The sequence below is a fragment of the Micromys minutus genome, assembly GCF_963924665.1.
Source record: "Micromys minutus genome assembly, chromosome: 12".
Taxonomy (NCBI): domain Eukaryota; kingdom Metazoa; phylum Chordata; class Mammalia; order Rodentia; family Muridae; genus Micromys; species Micromys minutus.
In genome coordinates, this window is record NC_137981.1 from 31,443,499 (window position 1) to 31,468,694 (window position 25,196).

Here is a 25,196-nt window from a genome sequence, read left to right on the forward strand (position 1 = left end):
ATTGTGGGGGTTGGGGGGGCTTAGAGAACAGTCTGTACAGGGTCAGTTCTCTTCCAAGTACCTTTACCCAATGAGCCATCTCACGAGCTTTAGCTCCTGTCTCCCTTCCAGCTGTTGGTGAGAAGGGACTGCCATCCCCACTTGGTGCTAGCCTTGTCCTGAAATGGGAATACTGTTACTCCACTGTACAGAAGAAACCAAAGTTTAGCTGGCAAAATAGTTTGTCTGTTCCAGGGATAGGAGGTGGTGGAGCTTGCAATTGACCCTGAAGTTTGGCTACGTACTTTCTAAGCCTGTCAGGAATAATAACACAGGAAGGTCAAACTGTAGAGTGGGTGGTAAAGCCGGGTACTCTGAGAAACTGTTCCACACTGTTGATAGCTGTAGTAAAAGCATTCTTGTATCTGTTGGGGCTACACTTCAGTTTGATTCTGATTCAGTGTTTTCTGTGATACCATGTCCTTCACAGTTCCTCTCTGACTTGTCAGGCGTCTCACTCCCATCATGATTTGTTTACATGATTCTTTTTCTTTACAGTTTTTGAATTTTTTTTTAAAAAAACACATTATTTACAGATGAACAGGTTGCTTTAAAGAAGAAAGAAAAAGAAGCTTCTGAGAAATGGAATAATCCTTGGAAACCATCTGAAATAGCATATGAGAGGCTTCAAGTCCTTGAACAATCTAAGGTAAGTAAGTATATCAAGTCTGATCAAGCATTCTGCTGGGGCCTTTGTGAGCATTAGCGAAAGACATTATTACATTTCTTCCTCCTCCTTCCTCCCTCCTCCTCTTCTTCTTTTTCCTCCCCTCCTCTTCCTCCTCCCCTCTTCTTTCTCCTCCCCTCCTCTTCTTCCTCTTCCTCCTCTTCTTCCTCCTCCTCCTCTTCTTCCTTCTCCCTCTTCTTCCTCCTCCTCTTCTTCCTCCCCTCCTCCCCTCTTCTTCCTCCTCCTCCTCTTCTTCCTCCTCCCCTCCTCCTTCCTCCTTTTTCTCTTCCTTCCCCCTCCTCTTCTTCCTCCTTCTCCTTTTCTGACTCAGGATCTCTAGGTAGCTCTGGCTGCCCTGGAACTCACTTTGTAGACTTGTCTCAAATTCACAGAGATCTGCCTCTGCCTCCCAAGTGCTGGTGTTAAAAATGTGTGCCACCATGTCTGGCCTTTATTACAACTTTTTTTTTTTTTTTTAAGATTTATTTATTTATTTGTATGAGTATACTGTAGCTGTCTTCAGACACACCAGCAGAGGGCATCAGGTCTCATTACAGATGGTTGTGAACCACCATGTGGTTGCTGGCAACTGAACTCAGGACCTCTGGAAGAGCAGTCAGTGCTCTTAACCATTGAGCCATCTCTCCAGCCCTACAACTTTTAAAATATAAAATTATGTTCAAATTATACAATTTACTTTGGCAATTTGTTTGTTTTGTTTTTGAGGCAGGAATTTGCTATATATAGGCCTCAAAATTGTAATCCTCCTGCCTCAGCTACTTTGTGCTAGTATTTCAGGCATTTGTTATCATAAATTTTGCACCATAAATTTTATTTTTATTGCTTATTGATTAAAAATGAAAACCTTTACTTTTCTTAGGTTTGACATGGTATTTAATCATGATCCAAACTAGTTGTCTAAATTTCCGTTTGCAGTTTATAAGTAGCTTTGCTGTATTATTAGGTTAAGTGTTGAGACCATAGCCACCTCCTCTAATCTCCTATAAAAATGATTTATTTCTACATTTATCACTCATTGGTATGTGCTAAGTGCATGTGGGCATACGCACACCACTCTGAGTGGAGGTGTTAGAGAACTTCTGCTGTCGGTTCTCTCCATCCACCATTTGGAGCCTAGGCACTAAGCTCAGGTCTTCGGGTTTGGTCGCAGGTGCCTCTTGCTGGGCCATCTGCCCAGCTCTGTCAGCTGTTCTCAGAAAGCTCACTGAAAGAGCCAAATTAATACTGAAAGCAGAAAAGAAGATTCAGTGGTGCCACACTGGGAAGTGGGACAGAGCAACCCGTCGTGTTCCCAGATCCATCTGGAGGGTCTTAACTTGATAGAAAAGTGCAGATTAAGGTGAGGTGCATCACCAGGCATCCAGCCAGGCTGTCCCCCACTACTGTGTCAATCTTCATTTCTCTAGGAGACAGGTTCTTCCTCTGGCTGCCCCTGGGCTTCAACTTCCTCTAGCAGAAGATTCATTTTGGGAGGAGTCAATGTTTGAATAGTCAGAGAGTCAAAAAGAGGGTCCTGAGTGTCAGGGCATACCTCCATCATACAGCTAGGTTTTAACTAGCACAGAAATCCACTGCTGACTCTTGATTCCCATCACAGGCTTATCAGATCGTGCAAAATGTTTACATCCCAGCATCCTTTAGGTAGGAGTGTTTCTGGACTTATCTTCACTGGTGTTTAATTTTAGATGAAAACATACTTTGGCTTTCCTTCCCTCCCTACCTTTCTGTCTATATCCCTCTCATGCTGTTGCTTCAGACATTCTGTCACAAGTCCCTTGTCAGTAATGGCCATCCAGGCTGATGAATGGCCATTACTTAGAGGTAGCCAGTCATTGGAGGTTAAGTCCTAAGTATTCGTACTTTGGATGTTTAAATCCATTAGTTTTTGATTTCTATATAACTCATTTGCTTCAAAGAAATGATTCTGAGTATTTTTTTTAATTGCCAATGAATAGTTTGGTTTTTCATTTTGGCTTTTTAACGTTTTTGCATGTGTGTGCATGCATGTGTGCGTGCGTGTTGCTTGCACATCTAAATGTATATTTTTAAGTATGTAGTTGTACATATAGAGGCCTGAGAGTGACTTCTGGTGTCTCCCTAGATCACTCTCCACCTTATGTGCTGAGGCAGAGTTCTCACTTGGACCTGGAACTCCCTATTCAGCAAGTCTGGGGACTGAGCTCACGTGCTTGGATTGTGGGCAGCCCTTCAACTGGCCTGCATTTATATGGGAGTGTCCAGACTTCCTCACATTTACTGCCAAGGGGTTTTGTCTGTAGTGAACACCTGAAAACTACAACACACAAACTCCAAAACTGGAGAAGCAAGAAGAAAAGTGTGACGAGATGCTTGTCCACTTGGGTAGGAGAGCGGCCATGCGCTCTGCGAATGTGGCAGGCTGCTGGCAAAAGCATTGCTGTAGTCTTTTTCTTCTTTGCACATGCTAGGCAAGAGGTACATCTTCAGCTCCTGGAGAAATATTATTTTATTGAGGACAAAGAGATTCGAGCTGTGTAAGAGGACATTTAGAGCAACTGGTGCTGGAGCGAGCCCGGGGTTGAGAGCACATGCTGCTCTTATACAGCACTAAGCTGGGTTCCCAGCATCCACGTAGTTCACGACTGTCAGCTCCAGGGCATCTGCCACTCTCGTGGGTTCTGTGAGCACCTGCACCAATACAGATAGCTGCACATACACATAATTAAAGGTAATAAAGGTTGGGGCCGGAAACATGGCTCATTGATTAAGAGCACTGACTTTTCTTCCAGAGGACCCAGGTTCTGTTCCCAGCACCCACATGGCAGCTCACCACTGTCTGTGAGTCTAAGATCTGACACCCTCACCCAGACAGGCATGCAGGCAAAACACCAATGCACATAAAGTAAAAGATAAACAACAAACAAAAAATGATAAAAATCTTAAAATCTTATGCCAACATATTAGAGAATTATGATTAAAAATGGGCAAAAGAAGTGACCAAATTGTACTGTGTTCCAGAAGAAATCGAATCACCGTTAAAGTGTCTACACTCAGTTAGCTGAGGCTGGGGGACCCTAAGTTTGAGGCTAGTCTGGGGTATGATGTAGTGAGACTTTATCTCACACCAAAGATGAAGCAGGGAAAGAAGAGGACCCAGGCCCAGATGTATTACAATAGGAGGGTTTTTCAGTGTGATGTTTAGAGGAGTGAGCTTGATAACCAAGATTAACAAAACAGTTTTGATATTAAGACTTGACTAAAAAGAAGGCTGGAGAGATGGCTCAGTGGTTAAGAACACTGACTGCTCTTCCAGAGGTCCTGAGTTCAATTACCAGCAACCACATGGTGCCTCACAACCATCTGTAATGGGACCTGATGCCCTCTTCTGGTGTGTCTGAAGACAGCTACAGTGTACTCCATACATACAATAAATCTAAAAAAAGACTTGACTAAAAACATTCAAAAATTATAAAGTGGAGAGTTGGATTTATTCAAGGAATGCAAGCTACCATTAATATTCACAAACTAATGATACCCATAGATAAGCTTAATCAAAAAGGCTAGATTAAGCTGGGTGGTGGTGGTGGTGGTGCATGCCTTTAATTCCAGCACTTAGGCAAAGACAAGTTCAAGGCCAGCCTGGTCTTCAGTACAAGTTCCAGGACAGCCAGGGCTACAGAGAGAAACCCTGTCTTAGAAACAACAAAGGGCTAGATTAAGATTTTAAAAGTCCCTAGCTCAGCATTAAAAGGATCATCTACAAAAACAAAATGATAGGACTGGGAAGGTAGCAGAGTCGGGACTGAATGGTGTTGCAGGTTTGTGATCAGTGCTGCAGGAGTTGGGGCGAGCAGATTCTGGGGCTTGCTGCTCATCCAGTCTAGCCTGCTTGGGTTCTGGTGAAAAAACACTGTACAAAGCAAGGTGAATGGCTCCTTCGGAATAAATGACACTTCTGGATGACCTGTGCTGTCTACATCACACACACACACACACACAAATACACACACATACACACAGAACAAGTGAGGACTTGATAAAAAGTTAAGTGTGTGTGTGTGTGTGTGTGTGTCTGAGTAGAGACAGCTCCAAGAATGCTAAGTAAGCATGTGAAAAACTAAGACTGTGAACTGTATTGCTAAACTTGTATGAGTCATATGGTTTCAGAGAGGTTTTATGTAATTTTAAATTGAAAGTAATTTATAAGAATTTAATTAAACCCAGAAAGCTCTGAACACCCCAGAAACAACTCACAGACTGTGTGAAGTTCAAAAAAAAAAAGAAAAGAACCATTATGCTCAACCTTACACACCAAGAAAACTTTGACTAATTCCGGGTTACATCCTGTTTTACATGTACTTTATGCTCATTGTAACTAGTAAGACCTTAATGCACACTATCAAACCTTTGGGGGAAAAAAAAAAGCCAAGCACTGACAAAAATGTTTTCGTATACTTTTATGCAAGATGCTTAAAATTTGTACATTTATCTTTGTTTTTTAAAATAAAGTTGTTCAAAAAAAAGAATTAAGCATTTCATAATAACCTTTTAAAAATAAGATAGGCACATAATTTACATATGGAAATATGAATACAAAATTTATAGAAAATTGTGATTACATTTGAATAATGTTTTATTGCCTATGGATTTATTAAATTTATAGTTAATAAATTATATTTTAAAACTACTTAAAATATATCATGTATTAATAAGTGCATACACATTCTGTATGTCATTTAAATACGTTCTGCTTGTTTATAAACATTACATTTAAAAAAAAAATTTAATTAAACTGACTGCATCATTCCCCTCTCCTCTGCTGCTCCCCTACCATGTTTACAGCTTTCTCTTTAACCACTGTTGGTACACACATAACACAGCCTTCTGAGTCAGTTTAGTGTTTCCTGCATGTACATGTTTCCAGGACTGACCACTTGATAATGAATAACAACTAGAGGCTCATCTCTGCGGATGACTACTTTTCTCCATCTCTGTGTGGGGCCTAGAGATTTCCCCATCTTCGTTGGGATGTCAGCTGGTGTTGGAATTGTGTTTTCTTTAGGCAGCCATGTTGAGATTTCATGGGTGTAGCTTCCCTGTCATAGCTAGAAGACACACTTATGGCAGTCTTTTTCCTACTCCTCTGACTCTTAAAATTTTTCCTCCACCACCCCTTCTGTGATGTTCCCTGAGCCTTAGCTGTAGATTGTATTGCATTGTAGATCTTGGTGTTGTATTCTAGATATATCAGACGGTTGACAAGTTATGTCTTTCTGTAATGCTTTTTGCTGTTTCACTGACTAGAGGCGAGAACCTTACCTGTGGGTACAAGGATAAGTATTTAGCGTACAATTAGGAACTGCATTGGTTTAGGCAAATGATAGTTGTAGATTCTCTAAGATCCATGATCTTGTTGGCTATATGTAGCTGACTCAGTTTACAGTAGCAGGCATGATTTCCCTCCTGTTAAATGGGTCTTGAGTCCAATTAGACAGCTATTGGTTACTTCCAAGATACAAGTGCTACTGTTGAGCCTTTAGGAATATGTTGCTGTGGTGGCCATTGTTGCAGCATCAAACTGGGCAGGACTATTGGTTGCTTCCTCCTTTAGCAGCTCATATATTGCCCTCCTGTATTAGGAAAGCTAGTCTCCAGGGAGAATACTTTCAAGTCTGTTCCAGCTCACATCATCCAAGAATATGGTGCCTTCAGCAATACAGACTTACCTTCAACTTCTGGGACACAACCCTGTATTGTTTTGGGAGTCTTTTGGACTCTCTTGATCAGCAACTTGAAAGGAGGATTCTCGTGTTTGGAATTAAAGTTTTTGTTAGATAATCTAAGATTAGTGAGGGTACTATGACCCTAGTGTTGTAACATCATTTAAACTAAATACGCTTGTATACACATACACTTAGATGTAATTTTAGATAAATATGATACTTGTAATACTTATTAAATAATTCCCCTTCATTCTCCATCTGTATTTCTCCCCGTCTCTCCAGTTGAAGCCCCCTTTCCCATTTTCCTGTATTACCTGCCATTTTTCTCAGTACCCCTCACCCCCCCCCAGACCTGTTCACTTTCCTAGTTTCTGTAGGTCAGTGGTTCTCAACCTTCCTAACACTGTGACCCTTTAATGCAGCTCCTCATGCCTTGGTGACCCCCAACCATGAAATTATTTTGTTGCTACTTCATGACTGGAATTTTTCTAGTGTTGTGAATCGTAATGTATATGTATGATATGCACAATATTTGACATGTGACCGTGGGACTCACAAGTCACAGGCAGAGAACAGCTGCTCTAGGTTATAGGTTCACGTCTAAAGATTTGGAGCTAGAAACCACAGTGAGAACATTCAGCATTTGTCTTTCCATGTCTGGGTTACCCCACATAAAATATTTTCTAGTTCTTCCATTTACCTGCATATTTCATGACTCAAGATTCCAGTCCCTGCCTCCTTTCCCTCCTTCTTTACAGCCGAGGAGTATTTCATTGTGTATACACAGCACATTTCACTCTGTCTGTCAGAGGCCACTTCCCAACTATTGTGAACATTGGTGAGCAAGAACCTGTGAAGCTGGGTGTGATTTGATTTGTTTTGCTGTTTTTATTCTTGAAAGATCTATGCAGTCACCAGAATAGTCTTTCCCCAAATTGTATTTTTATAGACTGCTTTATGTGAAGAATCAAAGAAAACGTTCCCTTTTAGTGTACTGAAGCACCGTACACTGTGTATCAGTGTTTAGAACACAATTCTGAGGCTCAGAGCTTGTCTCCTTAGTAGTGTGGTCAGTCTTTGCTTGACCGTATTGCTTCTCCTAGGAAGAGCCACCTTCCTGGGTTAGATCTGTGTGGGTAACTTGGTAAAGTTTACATTGTTGGTCAATGACTTGATTAGGAAGCAGGATTGCTGGAGTCTCCTTGCAGTGCCATTAAACAGGAGCAACAGAAAAAATGGATTGAAGAATTGAATAAACAAGTAGAAGATGACCAGCAAAGAAAAGCAGAAGAAAAAATGAGATACTCGAAGGTAACTCGGGACCTAGAGTTCCAAGTCTTTACTCACACGAACTTAGATTGTAAAATTATTTGGCAAATGATACATCTGTCTTTAGGAAAGTGCTTTCTCTGAATGCACTTAGTGTGGTTTTGAATAGCTTTTAAAACTTTAGAGATGCATTAAAAACCACTTTCTAAGGCATTTACTAATTACACAAGGAATCAAAACAAAACAATTTAGTTTTAATGATGCATGTACTACTGGATTTTTCAAATATTTTTCTAGACTTTATCCCTTTTTATTTATCTTGGTATTTTGCCTGCAAATATGTCTGCACCACATGCATACAGTGCCCAGGAGGCCTGAAGAGGGTGCAGACTCCCTTAGAAGCAGAGAAACAGGTGATTTCTGGCTGCCATGTTGGTGGGTGCTAAGAACTGACCCCATTCTCTTCCTTAAGGAGCAGCTGGGTCACTTAATCTCTGAACCACCTCCAGCTCATCAGTGGTACTTTGAGATTGTGTTTGTTGTTTATGATTTTGTGTGGGAATATTGACAAAGTTCTGAGCATTTCCTGTTTGTCACTGTTAGGGTGAAGAACATGACAGATGGGCAATGCATTTTGATTCATTAAAGAGTCATCCTGGTTCTCAGTCTCGACTGTCCTCTCAGTTAACACACCAACATGTGGAGTCGCTTTGTGTGTCTCCTGACACTCAGGAACTGGCTGATGTCAATGGTGCTTACACACCTCCACCTGGAGTCCAGGTGGAGCCCTCAGAGAAAGATCAGAGAGCCAGGCCTGTTATGGATATGGCTGTGTCACATGGTCAGAAAACAAAGTAAGTTGACTTTTCAGTATTGATTCCTTTAAGACTGTGACTATGTCCAGTTAGTTTCAGCTTGGCAGTCTTCTTTGAAATAGAAATGCTTAGCAGATGTAGCTTAAGCAGAAACTGGTCAGCCCTTCTAGTGTTCCGAGTAACTAATGTTTCTTCCCAGCTTTCTTCGCTCCATGACTGCACTCCTGGATCCAGCACAGATTGAGGAGCGGGAAAGACGCCGACAAAAACAATTAGAACATCAGGTATTATGTTGTAAAATGTCTAGTGTTTACATAGTGTGCCTCACATTGTAAAATGTTGCTCTCTTAGTAAGTCATAATCATGGCCTGCACACACCCAAGTAAATGAAAATTTAATTTTCTTTTCCTGAGATAAGCTTTAATGTAGTGTAGGCTGGTCTTGCTATGTAGCCAAGGCTGACCTTTAATTCTTGATTTTCCTGCTCCATCTTCCAAACCTCAGGATTACAAGCAGATACTACCACAGCCAGCTGGAAATCATGATAGGTATTTTCAACATGGGTCCAGTTATATCATGCTATAAATCTAGTCTCTTGACACAACTGGCATCATGTTAGAATTAAGCTAACCAGACAGTATTATTACCGTGCTGTCTGCCTTCAGGTGGAACCTTTGAATGAGTGTGTGGTATACATGACTATGTACTATCATTAAATATCAGCTACTTCCTCAGAGGTTTTCTAAGGTCTCTTAAAAAAAAATTAAGAAATCAAAGTAGACTTCTGACTATTCAATCTAGTAGTAATATAAGGCTAAGATTAAAAACTCATTTCAGGCTGACATTTAGAAGGCCTTAATAGTCTGAATGACTTTGATGGTTCTCTTTCTCTGAAGACAGAGGGGAGGGGGAGGGAGGGAGAGGGAGAATGTGTGTTTTTAAATGAGCTCTCACCATGTTGCTCAGATGTAGCTCAAACATTTTCTTGCTTAAGTCTTGTAGCAGGAGCCACATTCAGCAAGTATTCAACCTAGATAAGCACTCGGCATGCAATGCTGTGCCCAGCACAGATAGGCACTCAGCATGCAGCCTGTGTTCAGTAATTCATCTTAAACATTTTTTATGAGTAATCTGGGCCAGTTAATTTTCTTTCTTGAACTCTGTGAAAACCTGAGAGCTTCTCCCATCTATCGGGTTGCGTGCTGTGTATTGAGGTTATTTCTTTAGTTGACTCTTCTGTGATATACAGGCTAAGTAAGCACAATTCTCTCCCAACACCGCTGGGTGCAGAACTGATAAGTTGTACTCTCATCATCAAAGCCAGTGCTGCGTGCATTTTTACTTGTGACAGTAACTTGTAATCATTTCGGACTAGAAAGCAATCACGGCTCAGGTAGAAGAGAACCGCAGGAAGAAGCGGCTGGAGGAAGAACAAAGAAAGAAAGAGGAGCAAGAAGAGGAACTTCGCTTGGCAAGGGAACGGGAGCAGATGCAGAGGCAGTATGAAGAGGACATTCTTAGGCAGAAACAGAAAGAAGTAGGTGCTCATAGAACCAATTAAGGAAGAGGCCGAAAGTCCATGTTTGAATTGTGCTGCTACATTTAGACGTTACAGCTGAGGGAGGGAGGGAGGGAGGGAGGTGTGGCAAGGTCGTACTCCCCACATGGTCCAGATCTCAGATGCCGCATGACTGGCCTGTTAAGGGGAGGTGGTCAGGGTGAATGCAGCACCAAACTTCACTGTGATCTGGATAGTAGATACATATAACCTACTAATAATTTTGGTATTGGGCCTACAAGTATTGCTCAATAGGTAAGGGCTCTCATGCGCCAGGAGAGGACTCTAAAAGTTGTCATCTGACCTGCATAGACACATTGATACAACCATTACCACTTTCCTATACCCCTAAATAAATCTAAAGTAAAATGATTTTAGATGTTAAAAAGAGTAATGACTGGCTGGGATTGCTGATGGAATTCCTCCCTGTTAGAGGCCTCTTTTGGGCTCAGTAATAGCCTTTTCAAGTTGATGTCTCACTGTCTAGCAAAACCTTCCATTACTAATTCAGATAGGGTAGGCAGGGTGGTCCAGGGGCTGTGTCTGAGCTGACCTAACAGACAGCAGATCATCCCGTGATAATTCAGTTGTCAGCTTTAAAAACACAAAGTCTGCACTTCCCTTGCCAGTTGGAGAGGGGGCATATGGCCTGCACTTCAGTTTCATTGAAGGCTGACACAGCCTGGTGTACACAGTCCTGTTAATTGCCAGAACAAAGAAAAGCATGTTAGAACTGTAATCTCTCAAGGGCAAGCACTTTGCTCTGTTGGCCTCTCCGACTGGAATCCAGACCGCGTCCGATATGGAAGCAGAGCATGAGTGCTTGCACTGAACAGTCATCACTGGATGCACTGCTGTTTTCCTGTTTGTGGCTCTTGACAGGAAATCATGACTCTAAAGACAAATGAGCTCTTCCACTCAATGCAACGAGCTCAGGAGTTGGCGCAGAGGCTCAAACAGGAGCAGAGGATCCGAGAACTGACTCAGAAGGGACATGATACATCCAGGCTGATTCAAAATCTTGGTGGTAAGGGACTAATCAGAATTTTACTTATAGTTTTGATTTAAAGATCATTTTAAAATACTTGTCTATTTTATACATTAACTAAATATTTTAAAGGAACTTAGTCTCTTCACCTAAGCCATCTGTAATAATTTAGAAAGCTGTCCTGAAACATTAGACTTTGTAGTATTTTCTGTAGAAATTTTCAGTCATCCTGAAATAACATATGGACTTTAATTTGCATTCTTAGATTTTTAAACTCATCAAGTGCTAAGAATACTGGTAACATTTCATAGTAAGTTTAGACAACAATCTTAAAGTCTCACCTTCCAAAAATTTTACTAGTTTATGGTGATTAAGTCAAAAAGTCTTTAGCTGACTTTTATCTTTCAGTAGAAGGGCTCGAACCCAGAGCCATGTGTGCTACACTGTCACTCCACTCCATATCCCTAGCCACCACATGGTTAGTACTTTAGATGTCATTTTCAGGTCTGTTTCTCATTGCTATTTGACACAGCACAAGGGGGTTATAAGGCATCCATCTCCAGTTCACGCGGTGACACTGAGGAGGCAGCTACCACTCCAACAGCCTCTCCCAGGAAGGACACTGGTGTGCAGACAGGTATTCATGTAAACTGTTCTGAGTTCTCTTGCATGCTTAAAATGAAGACATCTGATGGGTTTTTATTTTGCCTTTGTGAAAAGGTCTCTTGTAGCAAAGGATGACCTAAAACCAATCTTCCTGTCTCCGTCTGTTGAACACTGGGATTAAAGGCATGTAGCACCGTGCCCCTTTTATGTGGTATTGGGGGACTGAACCCAAGATGCAGCGTGCTAGGCAGGTGCTTTGTCTCTAGCTTAGAAATCTGAGGGTTTTAACAAAGTAAAGGGGTCTTTGCTTTTTAGTTTTGGGTTTATTGAGATCTAACTCATGAATTTTATATCTTCATGAGTTAGATCTCAAGTTCTCTCCCATCTTTTTTTTTTTTTTTTTTTTTGTAGCTCAGGGAATTAGGGAATTTGAGCCTAAAACATTCTATCCAAGCACTGTAGGGGTAAGCCAAACATACAGACTAACCAAACCTTATCCATTTGGTACACTATTTGGGATATAGGACTCACTGTGTACACTAGACTGGCCTGAGGCTCCAGGACATTTCCCTGCCTGTGCCTTCCAAATTCTACAAGTAAAAGCACACACCACCATACCATTTTTTTTGTGTGTGTTCTTTAACATGCTCATACATGTGTAGTTATCACAATTTTATAACCCTTTCAGCTATCCAAATTTATTTCCTATGGAAATGTTGTTTTAAAATACGGAACATTTAACAAATTTGCATGTTATCCTTGCAGTGGCCATGCTAATTTCATTCCAGTTTTTGTGTGTGTATGTGTGTGTGTGTGCATGTTGGAACCGAGCACAGTACTTAAATAATTCAGAGTTACTCTCTAGTTGATTTTGCCTTAGAATATTTGCATGTTTTGTACTTTTTAAAGATTTATATATTTTATGTATGTGAGTACACTGTTGCTGTCTTCAGACACACCAGAAGAGGGCATCAGATCCCATTATAGATGGTTGTGAGCCACCATGTGGTTGCTGGCAACTGAACTCAGGACTTCTGGAAGAGCAGTCAGTGCTCTTAACTACTGAGCCATCTCTCCAGCCCCAACTAATTTCTAATACTAAGTCAAGAGATCATATTGTCTAAACCACTCAAGTTAGATAGGTTCAAACTCAGAATATCCACCTAACATGATACCCAGACTTTTCCTGGGGAAATACAATGTATCTCACCCCAAAAGGAAGCCCAAGAGACCAGAGTAACAATTGCACCAATGTTCTGTTGATGAACTAATGTGATTTTTATTGGGGTTACTAACAGAATTTTATGAGTAAGGAGTTACTATTGAGGATTAGATATAACTCAAAAGCAACTGTATTACCAAAAAGCCCACCCCCAAAACTGGTGTCCATCTTGAAAGCTGCAACCTAGAACTCTGCACAGCTCCACAGTAGAATTCCCTGTAGATCGGTTGGTCAGTTTCCTCCTCCGGCAGGTGTTCCTTGTTTTTATATGGAAGGGTCCCTCAAGAATCTTCCAAGATATTTCTCTTAGACATGTGTCTTTTTTTTTTTTTTTTTTTAAATCTCCTGAAACTCAAGAGCCTCTCTCCTGGAGGAAACAGCCATAAATACATCACTATTTTCTGCCAGTTACTTGAGATTTTAGTACACCAAATTAGCCACAGTTCACATGAAGAGATGGTTTAATGTGGTACTTGTGGTGCCATTTGCCAATGGCAATGTAAAATGTTGAACCTGTTGTAGATTTTACAGTTGCTCAAAATCACATCTAAAATAAAAACCAAAAGGCCTAGGTCTTCCAGAAATAATACATACTTAGGTTCACAGCAGCATTACTTAGGTTGCTTCTAACTTCTGTCTATAAAGATCAACAAAATTAGACATACCTTATATAGTGGAATTAGCATAAGGAAATTCTGACAAGTGTCTAACCTGATATAAACTTTGAGAGCTTTGTTAGTTAAATAAGCCAATTTATCACTTTTAAAAGTTTTCAATTATTGATATGGTATCTGGCCTTGACTGGAAATTGCTTCCTGGAACTTTGTAGATCAGGTTGGCGTTGAACGAGTTTCAGTTCTTTTGCTTCCACTTCATAACTGCTGGGTGTGTTGCACTGGGCTGTTTATATGGGCTATTTGGAGTAGTCATTTCTAGAATGTCAAAGTAGAATAGTGGTTACAAGCTTCTTTTAAAGGGCATGATTAGCAGTTAATGGGTATAGCTTCATTGAGGATTAAATTCCTAAGCATGGAAAGTTAGCACAGCAGGTAAAAGTTATTGCCCCACCAAGGCCAAGGACCTGAATTCCATCCTTGTTTCTCACATGGCAGAAGGAAACCAACCTTCACAAGTTGTCCTTTGACTCCCTTGTGCATGGTGTGGCATGCCCCACCACCTCAAAGACATAAATGCAACTGATAGTCATTAAAAAACTGAGAAAAGTGATTAGAGATTATATATTTTACCATGCTTCTTAATTAGTCATTTGTAATTTTTATTTAGATGACGTAAACTTAGGAATTTTCAATGATGGGCTACCACAATGTGGATCGGTAACAGGAAGGGGAATTAGAAACTTTTCTTCTCCAGAGATTTCTGCAGAATTCAGTGGACAAATTGGCATTAGAAAAGAGAAACAAGAATTAAGTGTGGATAAAGGAACCAGTTTAGATAAAGAAAACAGCTGGTATAATGGCCAGTGTAATCAGTATAGAAGAACAGAGAAACAAACAAAGCTCATGAAGAAATGTCCTAAGAAGCCTGCTTGGAATATAAATAAGCCTCTCAAAAGGTATGTTCCTGCATCAGCAAAGTACCCTGTACATCTCCAGAAGGAGAAAGAAGAAAAAAAAGTAAGAAGGCAGATGGAGCTGCTTCACTTAGTGGAGAGAAACAGTCCTGAGAATCTCTCCCAAAATAGAGGCACTTCACCAGAAATGCTTGCTTCATCTCATCAAGAAACTGAGTCAGACAACAGGTTGCATCTTATCAAAAAGGTAAGGCTCTTTATTTCAGTGTTTCTGAATTCAAAGTAGTTACCCAAATCCATATATCCAGAAGGCCATGGTTCATCTGAAGTAGGTTATAGAGAATGTCAGAGGAAGACAGCCACGCTTGTTGTATGAACTGTGTGTGCTGTACAGTCTATGCTGTAGCTAGCTGCAGAGGCTGAACAGTCCCAAAAGCCAAAAGCCAAAAAAAAAAAAGAAGAAAAAAAAAAAAGAAAAAACAAAAACTTTATGCAAGAGTGTTTTCTTTACTTAAGTGCATATGAAAACATAAATAGAAAAACTACTTAGATGTAAAGAAAAAATGAAAATGAAATCAACTGTCTCTCAGACAACAACAAAAATGAAATCATCAAATCTGTAGGGAAATTGGTGGATCTGGAAAGTATGTTGAGGTAACCAAAACTCAGAAAGGGGGAAAAAAACAAACAAAACAAAACAACAAAAGATGAGATTCTCACTTACATAAGCAAGGATAAGGTGATGTAGGCAGAAACATACATGAATCCTCAAAGAAGATTAAAGCGTTTTTCAGGAGGTGGGGGTTGATGGAAAAATAAAAATGTCAAAGTGTTAAACCCTAAACAAAGTTAGGTGTGCTAGGGGCGAGTCTTTAATCCCAACACTTGGGAGGTAGCTACAGAGTTCGAAGCCAGCCTGTTCTACATAGAAGTTCTAGAGACCTAGTCTTGGAAACAACAAAACAAAAATCCAGATTGGTCATCCTAACAGATGTAGCTCTAATGTAGTGTTGGGCTGGTCAAGAGTTTTTGAGTACCTACCTTAAAGTAACTGTATCAAGTTTTGTGAGTTAATACTCATGTATCATTAGAAAAAATAAAGCGTTATTGGCCTGGCCCTGCAACTATACTTTATTTCATACAATACCTCTTAGAGAAGTTGGTGAGATGCCAGTGAAGGTGCCTACCAGATGACCTGAGTCACAGGACAGAAACAATTCCTGTGTCTTCTGACTTCCATGCACACACTGTACAAATAATGGTTTAGAAGTATTTGGGGGCATGTGAAAATGTTCCTTACTCCCTTTTTGCTTGTCCTATCCATCTTTAAGGTAGAAGAACCTCTGAAAATTCCTTCAGCTAGTAAAGAAAGGTATGTGTATTACTTCCTTTGCTATTTAGAGCTGCTTTGTGGGAAACAAAGTATCCATTCAAAGTCTGGGTGACAGCTTTCATATGCAGATGAAAGCAGTAACAGCAAAGAGGTATGGCTCTCATTGGTTGGGTGAAGGTTTACTATAGAGTGGCCTTTAGCTGGACTGGGCCTGAACAGGGTTGAGCTTTTCATATCTATTAACAGTGGATAGGCATTCAGCTTGGATAAAGCAGACAGGGAAATAGATTGGTGAAAATGGTATATAAAAAAAACCCCAGTTAATTTGGTGGGAAGTTTAGACCAGTAGCACAGGCATCAGATACATTTAAAACATGCAGTTTCTAGAGGCCGAAGACGTGGCTTAGCAGTTAAGAGCACTGGCTGTTCCTCCAAAGGACCTGAGTTCAGTTGCCAATACCCACATGGTGGCTCACAACCATCTGACTCCAGTTTTAAACATGCAATTTCTTATTAAAGTTTGTTTTTTTAAAATAGGTTTCAGACATCACCAGCAGTAAAAAGCAGAACTCAACAAACTCAAAGTAATGTATTACACTCACCACTAAAAAACAGTGACTATGAAAAAGAGACTCTGACCTTAGGAGATGGTGATACTAAATCATCAGATGAGAGGTCTGAGCCGTCCAATTTTATTCCCTACGTTCGAACAAATGAGATCTATTACCTTGATCCAGATGCACCCTTGTCTAGGCCTTCAACCCAGAACAACCAATACCAAAAATCTCATGGTAAGCAAGCAAACAAACCTGACTGACCTCCCAACCCTAAATTTGCTTCATTATTTGTCTATGCTTTAACTCCTAGTAATTTATTTAACTGTTGTAAAAACTTATCTGTACTTCAGATTGTGACCGAGAACAAGAGCTATTTGACTATGACTGTATCAGGGATCCACTTCTTAATCCTAAATTGGTGAAAAACAGGGACCGACAGCAAGCTATCCTTAAGGGGCTTTCAGAACTAAGACAGGTATGCACTCTTCACCAAATAACTGTTTTTAGATGTTGGTTCTCTAGTGGCAGTGTTTGAATCCCAGTTTATACCAGTTTTTTTTTTTTCTTCAATTCCTGTATTAACCTTGAACAGAAGTCAAAAAAACCTTTTTCCTTGAATTTGCTTTCAGATTACCATTTATTACCTATATAACCAATATTTAGGAAGCAGGAGAATCCATTCTAGGCTACATACAGTAGTCCTGAGAATCAAAGTCCTGAGCCAGTTTGCATATTAAGACAACTTTTATTTAAAAATATGTACATTTAAACATCAAAACACAATAAAGTGCTAAAACCAAGAAACAAATATACAATTATGCTTTAATGAATTTTAACCAATATGGTCCATTTTTTAAAGTTAAGAACAGAATAGCTCTGTTCAAAGAATGAATTTATACACATGACTTCCCTCCTAGACTCACTCATTCCTGTGATTTTTGCATAAGCTTTCACTACCTTTAACACAGGCAAAAATAAAACTTGGTAATGTGCTGAGAAATCCTGGGGGAATCTGGCCTGTGTGCTGCTTACCCTTTATTGCTAGAAAACCACCCCAGCTCAGACACCGTATACTTGGCGACCTCTACTTACATATATATAGCTTGCTTGAGCCCAGGACTCAACCTGGGTAAACTCGTACAAAGGAGCAAGAGAAAGGAATGTGATGTTCACGTAACCCTTATGCTGTTCAGCAGAGCCAAGATAAACACTGGGAATGTTAAAGACGCTTACTGTGTCTTCTCATGATCTTAAGAGCACTTGAGAGTAGATTTTACTTTAGGGGGAAAAAAAAAAAGTATCCCTGTTGTCTTCACAGTAGAAACACCCAAATGAGAAGGTCCATTACAAGAATTACTAAAAAAAAAAAAAAAAAAAAAAAGAAAGAAAAGAAAAAAGAAAACAAGAAACTTAAGCTATGTCTAATAATTCTACCCTGAATTCGGTAATATTTTGTATCATGGATTAAGATGAATATGGAAGAAAAATATTTAAGTTGGTTATATACCTTCACTAAAATATCAATGTGATTGCAGGGTCTTCTTCAGAAACAAAAGGAGTTGGAAACGAACCTCATACCCTTAACTGCAAACCAAGAAGATAATTTTAGTTCTTCGTTTTAAATATGCTCACCATGCAACTGCATTTTTCAAGCACCCAATGAAAAACCTCACATTATGTAGTGAAATGATGTATTTTCTAAATACAATAAAAAGCTTATAGTTAAAAAAAAAAAAAATCTCTGTCATATGTAAAAGCATTTTCTACTTACCACAGTAGAATCTGGAGATTCCTGACCTGTTAACAGCATTCCTTTAGAATTAACTATGTTGCTCATTTGTTCTGTTAAAAGTTTTTTTAGGGCATGAAAAGTACTATTAACACAAAGATAGACTTTATTGATACAAATTCATTTTACTTTGTTTTTTTCCTCTGTGAATTTGGTTTTCATCATATTCAAGTGGAGATTCTAGTTTTCACAATTTTGAAGATAACATTAGTAACAGTAGGCAAGATATATTAGAGGGTTTAAAAATTTATCTCCACCATATACTTTTTGTATACATTTAGTATAGCACTAAAGTACCACCTAACTTCAAGATCTGTTCCGAAATCCCAATACTATTGAAAACATCAGCCCCAATTTTTAACAGTTCATTTAACTAAAGGATCACACAAAATAGTATTTATCAAAGATCTCAAAAAGTTGATCAAAATTTAACTGAAGCAAATTTTTTCATAGCTAAACCTAAAGATTGAGAAAACGTTACTTGGTATTATGTGCATAGGTTTTACTACCTAAAATGCAACTGTACTGTTAGGTATAGCTTGAGGTACTGAGCCAAAATCCTATAAATATTTACACTGCTGGCTTATACCTGTGTAAAAACACTATACAAAAGTTTTAATCAAAATAAATAGTTGACATTTCAGCAAAATTATCATCTGACATTAAAGAAAGTCATTACTATTTACCATTTTTTATAAACATCAAATTTTACATTTAAAACAGACTTCAATTTGAAGCCCAAGTACAGGTAACAAATGTAAAACTGAAAGGTGCAAACATGAGATAATCTGATTACAATATGTCAAAAAATATGTTTCAGTTTTCAGATGCTTCAAATGTAATAGGGCCGTCATGATTTAATTAAATAGGAAAGAAAAAAGTTTCAAAAAGGGCAAGAAACTTGTTTATAAATCATCAATTCACTTTTAAAAAACTGAAAAGTCCACAACAACCTATTTTTTTTAATTACTATAATTTCTTTTTGAACACATCCTTAACTTAATGGAGATTTCTCTTTATCCAATTTTTTGTAAGCAGATAAAAAGTAACTTTCATTTTCTTGAGACTGAGTTGATGAAAGGCCATATGGTATCCCCAGAAACGTCTGATGCGTGAGAACATTAAAATGACTAAACTGATGGGACATTTTTAATTGATTTTGGTAAGCCTGAAAGTCGCTATAGGAATCTTGTTCTGCTGAATTGCTGTTCTCTCCTTCAGAGCATACTCTATCAATAGGAGCTCTCTCTTCACAATCAATTAAATAAGTCTTATCTTCTAATAAACTGTTTTGCACATCGAGAGATGACTGCAATTCAATTTGAATATTCTTTTTTTGATCTGTTCCACTTGATCCTTTGGTCTCTCTCGTCAATATTTCTGAGTGAACATTGCTGAATACTTCTATATGTGAGATTTCATCACCTGAATCCAGAGACATATCCTCTTCATCCTTTTCATCGTTTTCTAAAAGAGCTACATTTAAAAAAACAAAAAGCCCTTCTCTATTGTAATACACAATTTGTTTAGTTTTTAATTATACACTACTCACACAATATAGTGCGTCAGGATCTGCAAAGTCCACAATCCCTTAAAGCTTGGTCTTCTGCCACAAGGTCACTTAGTCACAACACTCACACTAGGTGTGAGTGTCCAGATAATCCGATGCTAAAAGCTTCTGCGAAATGTGTTCACGTTTAATGTTGGGAAATCCCAACTCCCAGCTCCAAAGGGGTTAATGTCAAAACAGCATCTAAAGTTATACGGTAATTCAGTATTTCATAAGACAAATATAAAATAAAACTTCTGACATGTAGCTGCACTGAATTACTAAACTGGTTAGCTCTACTGAATGCTTAGCAATCTCTGCTTATCACCAAAAATAATTTAAGAACAGCTTTTATTTTAAAGTCTGGAACCAAGCAGAGGCCATCTCACAGAAGACTGGGGGTAAGATATTCTCATTACTTAAGATATTAAACTAGCACATACATCTAAGGACCTTTGTAGCCCAACAATCCCTCTATCTGGCTTAAGAAAAAGTGACATCAAACAGCAGGCAATAAAGCTTAATATACCTCAAAGGGAAAAACAGTCCTCCGTGCTGTCCATAGTATAGACTAATGAATATATAGCCTACACAGTAACACACAACTTGTACTAACTATGGTATAATAAATGAGCAGATCTTGTACATACTAAGTCTACAGTGATGTCTATTGTTGACACTGAGGTAAATGGTTTCAAATAAACATTTAATTATTGGATAAACAAAAACCATTCTCATTCTGCCTCACCTAAAGAAAATAAAAATTACTGAAAAGTTACCTGACTTTGTCTCAAGATTCTCATTAGCACCGAGCATCGGCGGAAGATGTTCTTCTGTGACTGAGTTGTGATAGCCCACAAGACTTGTAAAGTTTTGCATAAAGTCTTCAGCAGTTGCAACTACAATTCCATTATCTGTATAATTGGAAACCATCTTGATATTCTTCTCTAAATTAAAAAAATAAAATGTACATAAACTGATGCTTGCTCAACAGAATCCTTTCTACCATATGTTCAAAGTTGGGACTCAATACCCACTCCAGCCCCTTTCCTATATCAACAAGAACATGCTCCTACCTGTTAAAAAGATTATGTGTCGCTGCTGTATGTTCTGAGCCTGAAGCCTAATAAGGCATTCCATTTCTGGAGCATTTCGAGTTTGTGAATCACAACTATGATAAGACAAAATCTCAACCAGATGCTTCTTCTGATACACATTCAGAAGAGTCAGCAGACTCAGAGCTTTTGTGTTCATTCTGTGAGAGTAAGCAGAGTTCAGAACCTCAATACTGGGATTGACTTACTGTTGGTTAGGAGAGAAGGAAAATGGGAATTGTGTACCTGACAAGCAATTTTTGAGTAAAGTCTTGCAATTCAGGCTAAAACCTGAACCAGTCATTCCATTTACAAAATAAATTACTTTTAGCTTTATTAATTTTAAGCTTTAAGGATATAAAAGAACAACAACAACAACAACAAAAAAGTTGCACACTGGCATAGGTCTATAATTATATGACTTCAGATTAACTAAGACAGCCTAGGTTACAGTCTCCGGTACAAACTCTTCCTAACAAAACACACGGCTTTTAAGCTATTTGTAATAATACTTAAAGGTAAAATCTGGTATAGTCTATTGTACAAAAAGAAAGATGGGGGTCACATTACTAAGTCTACAGAAAATATAAACATTTGGGTCTCAGTGTTATGTTCAATACTATATATGAAGTCAAGATTTGCCCTTTCCTTGTTTCATAGGATGTAAAAGACTACGTCTAAAAATGTACAGTATTATTAGGTAGGTATGGTAGTGTGACTTTTTAATTCTAGCATTCTAAAGGCTGAGAGACTTTATAGTAAGACTGAAAAAGATGACAATGTAACTACTGTACATAACTGAACCCTGGAATTATTTAATTCTAAATTTCCTGAAGACTGTTACAGTATGTCAACAGGTGTTAATAGCAATGACCTAGAACCAATTTTGTTGGCATATGTCTATCCAGCACTTTGGAAGCAGAGGCAGGATTGCTCGTGACTCTGAGGGTAGCTTGGTCTACAAAGTGGATAGCAGCTGGCTAGAATTATACAACAAAATGGTCTATCTCATTGGAAAAAAAATAACTTATAAAAAGAAACTGGGGACTAAAAAATGGTTCAGTGAGTAAAAGCACTTGCTCTTCAAGTATAAGAACCTGATTCACATCCCTAGCACTCTCACAGCTACAATCCCAGCCAGGGGCAAGATGGACAGTTCATGAGAATTCCCTGGCCAACTTGCCAGTGTAGCTTTTGTTTCAGGGACAGGCCCTATCTCAAGTCAGTTACTGTGGAAAGAAAGAGCATGGTGCCCTGCTCTGGCCTCTGCATACACAGTTGAGTGTATTCCACATATACATACTCCACACACAAAAAGAAAATCCTATGACTCAGAAAATTCTAGCTGATAAGAATCTAATATAGTTAATTACATTATTAAGACACCCCTACTAACCAGATATAGCATGCCAAACTTCCCATACTGTTTGTGGAACTTTGTAACTAGTACTCCAAGGAAGCAATTTCCACACATATTAGAAATCACTCAAACATATATACATATAAATCACAGTTCTAATTAAATCTCATCAGGTTGACATCAATCCTTGACTATTTGGTAAGTTACCTAAAGTCCTGAATTGGTCTAATTTGGATGACAGATACAGAATATAGTTTTTAAAGGAATGGCTTTAAATGTCATCTATATCACAATCCTTCTCCACAAGACTCAGACAACTATGTAAAACAGGGAGAAGAAATATCCTAAGAGCCAGATGTTGTGCAATGCTGTGGGAAAACTGTATTTTAGACTTTAACTGGTCTGCTGTACTCAAGAATGTACAACAGCTAGAGTTGCTTACCCAAAACTTGCACAAAATCAAGTCAGTAAAAAATGACAGCATAGGTGGGAAAGATACTTATGAGTATTCCCAGGTAAGGAACAACTGGCAGCTGATAAGGGTCTGGTACGGAAGTGTCAATTTTCTTGAATTAAATGTTAGCCCTGGTAGGATGCCTATGTTCCAGTAGGCTTAAAAAAAAAAAAAAAATAAGGACATGAACATGGATATGGTAGAGGGAGAAGGCCCTAGGAAGAGTTGGTTGACTAAAATGCACTGAGTATCTATATGTTATTATCGAAGAGTCAATTGATATATATTTTTAAAGGCTTAGAATGCAGCTCACAGTGCGTGTTTCCAGTCTAGCACACTAAAAAAATTAAGTAGAAAAATTTCTAATCCTTGTGATTATGAAGATCACAAGCAATTCTAACTATCTGAGAACTTCACCAAATTGAGTATGTCAACAAGAATACCACTTCTTCCTTAAAGAGAATGGAATAATTCAGTATCTACACCCATTTATTCATACATATGAATAATGAAAACTTCCTAATCCACAAATTCAGGAAAAGGAAAAAAAGTTGTGTGAACACAATGTTAAAACTCAACAATTATTCATTACTTTCTTACCTGCCCAGTTCCTTTAATTTCTTCTGGAATTTACAGTGGATTTTCCATTGCCATTTCCCCTCTGGAGTACTAAGTTCTTCAAGGAATGTCAAAAATATTTTAAGGCTCTCTGTTAGAGGCAATAAAATTCAGTTTTTAAAGTTAGTATTAAATATTTTTTGAAAAAGTGCTCGTATTTATATAGACTTATCTATTTTCCTATTTACCCTACTCTTGTCTTGCTCTGAAGAAAACTTAAAACTGTAATATAACAGCTACAAACAACCCAGTGACAATCCCACTACCAGAGAAATCCAAGTGCCACGGGAGGCAGTACAGAGCAGACTGACAGGAAACATTTATATACAAGATAGAAAAGACAAGAATTGTGAGGTAGCAAAGGCTCAGGAAAATACAAAAATAAGCCAGTACCCCATGAATGGCACAATTAATATATTTTTTAATCTCATAATTTAAATTTTCCATGAAAGCCGAGGGCAACCACACCCCAGGAATCACATGCTGAAAAGAATGCACTCATTCTTACCAATTGTGACAACCTCTAGATTGAGAATTGAGTCATCAGACACAATAAAGCCACCAGACACAAATAATTCATTGTATGTATGATTTTTAACATCATCCAGGCTATCAACACCAGCAAAACTAACACATGGGAGTTTCTTTAAAGTCACCAAGCCAGGTACCTGTTAAATACCAAACAAAACCAGAAATAAGCTGGATAAATGAACTAATAAATATATTTAAATATAGACTTACCTAAGAATAAATACTATTGCTCAGTATTGGAAAGTCACACGATATTTTAATTATTATTTCACAGTAGTATAAACTAACATTTCTGAACATGGAGTTTACATTATGCTGAAAACAGAAAATGGATAATATGCTAATATATTTCTAACCCATAATTCAAACCTAGGAGCCAGATGTGGTGACACACATCTGTCATCATACCACTTGAGATACAGAGGAAGGATAATCAGGAGGTCAGCCTAGGCTACACAGTTGGAATCTTCTAGGCTACACAGGATACTGTCTCAAAAAGGTGGGGTAGGAAGAGATAGATCCTAGAGTGCAAGAATAATAGTGAGAGGCCGATCGGAGGTCAGGATAACATACCCCTAAATCCAAAAGGTTTGTCTGCACATTCAAATATAGCTAACAGTATGACAAGTTAGCAGAACACTTCTCACCTCTACATTTAAGAATCCAGCACATCTTAACTAATTTAAATATTCCTAACATACAGCAACTTAAAAGTTTTGCAAACATACAATTCTCACAAACCAGTTCCTGGACAGGTACTTAAGAATTTATCTTTATCTTAAAAAAAAAAAAAAAAAAAAAAAAACAACTTTGTTCTCAGAATAAGACTTAACAATGAATGAGATAGTTATAGAATACAAAATAATGAAACCAACTTTTTATACCTTGTGGATGAAACCAGCAATGTCTTCATTTTGAATAATAATCAATAGTTTATCCAAGTTTGATCTTCTCTCCAAAAACTGATCTGGATGACATTCTGTATTGCCTAATTTGGTAAGATACTCCTATCAAAGAAAAACAACTAAGTCAACATTAACCAACTTTCTAGTAAACAATGAAAAATGCAACATAAGCGGATAAGTTTTACCTAGGACACTATGAACTTTTACTTTAAAAGACCATAGAAACCATCATATCCACTCTTACAGTTTTAACAGACATTTTCACTATGTTAGAAAGCATAATTAATAAAGCTTAACTGATGTTAGAACAATGGGTTAGTCCAGACTCTTGACCCATGTACCTCCACTATTATAGTAAACCCAGGACACCCCCATTGACCTCCAGTATGATAAACCGAGGTAATAGCTCTTCCCTTGTTTCCTATTTTCTTTCCTTAGGCTGGCTTAGGTATTTTGGGGTACTATTACCAGAAATATTTCCTTCCAGAGCACATGTATGACCACTAAAGATCATTTAATCCAAAAGTGACATTTTCAGTATGAGCAATGGTATTCACAACTAATTTTGCCATTTCTGCCAAATTTACA

The 25,196-nt window shown here is 38.4% G+C and overlaps 2 protein-coding genes across 7 annotated transcripts in view; one reads left to right on the forward strand and one right to left on the reverse strand.

Annotated features, from left to right (window-relative positions):
• Nucleotides 1–18,734, forward strand: part of CCDC66 (coiled-coil domain containing 66) — a gene marked incomplete at its 5' end in the record, with an annotated part of 28,889 nt that extends 10,155 nt beyond the window's left edge. For 3 of the 4 annotated variants that reach the window (XM_080926563.1, XM_080926565.1, XM_080926564.1), the window contains 12 exons: nt 576–688; nt 7,609–7,740; nt 8,302–8,552; nt 8,713–8,797; nt 9,889–10,050; nt 10,954–11,098; nt 11,592–11,696; nt 14,172–14,665; nt 15,750–15,790; nt 16,289–16,542; nt 16,659–16,783; nt 17,844–18,734. In XM_080926563.1, the coding sequence (XP_080782689.1) occupies nt 576–688; nt 7,609–7,740; nt 8,302–8,552; nt 8,713–8,797; nt 9,889–10,050; nt 10,954–11,098; nt 11,592–11,696; nt 14,172–14,665; nt 15,750–15,790; nt 16,289–16,542; nt 16,659–16,783; nt 17,844–17,930 (1,994 nt within the window). In that variant the 3' untranslated portion in view covers nt 17,931–18,734. Of the gene's footprint in view, nt 1–575; nt 689–7,608; nt 7,741–8,301; nt 8,553–8,712; nt 8,798–9,888; nt 10,051–10,953; nt 11,099–11,591; nt 11,697–14,171; nt 14,666–15,749; nt 15,791–16,288; nt 16,543–16,658; nt 16,784–17,843 lie in introns of those variants that run through there. The other variant, XM_080926566.1, reaches the window with a different exon arrangement.
• A 196-nt stretch (nt 18,735–18,930) lies between these two features.
• TASOR (transcription activation suppressor) overlaps nt 18,931–25,196 on the reverse strand; it is a 46,429-nt gene continuing 40,163 nt past the window's right edge. For 2 of the 3 annotated variants that reach the window (XM_080926562.1, XM_080926561.1), the window contains 6 exons: nt 24,588–24,710; nt 23,681–23,840; nt 23,155–23,263; nt 20,723–20,901; nt 20,426–20,593; nt 19,563–19,850 (listed from right to left, as the gene is read on the reverse strand). In XM_080926562.1, coding sequence (XP_080782688.1) covers nt 19,795–19,850; nt 20,426–20,593; nt 20,723–20,901; nt 23,155–23,263; nt 23,681–23,840; nt 24,588–24,710 — 795 coding nt within the window. In that variant the 3' untranslated portion in view covers nt 19,563–19,794. Of the gene's footprint in view, nt 19,851–20,425; nt 20,594–20,722; nt 20,902–23,154; nt 23,264–23,680; nt 23,841–24,587; nt 24,711–25,196 lie in introns of all 3 variants that reach the window. The other variant, XM_080926560.1, reaches the window with a different exon arrangement.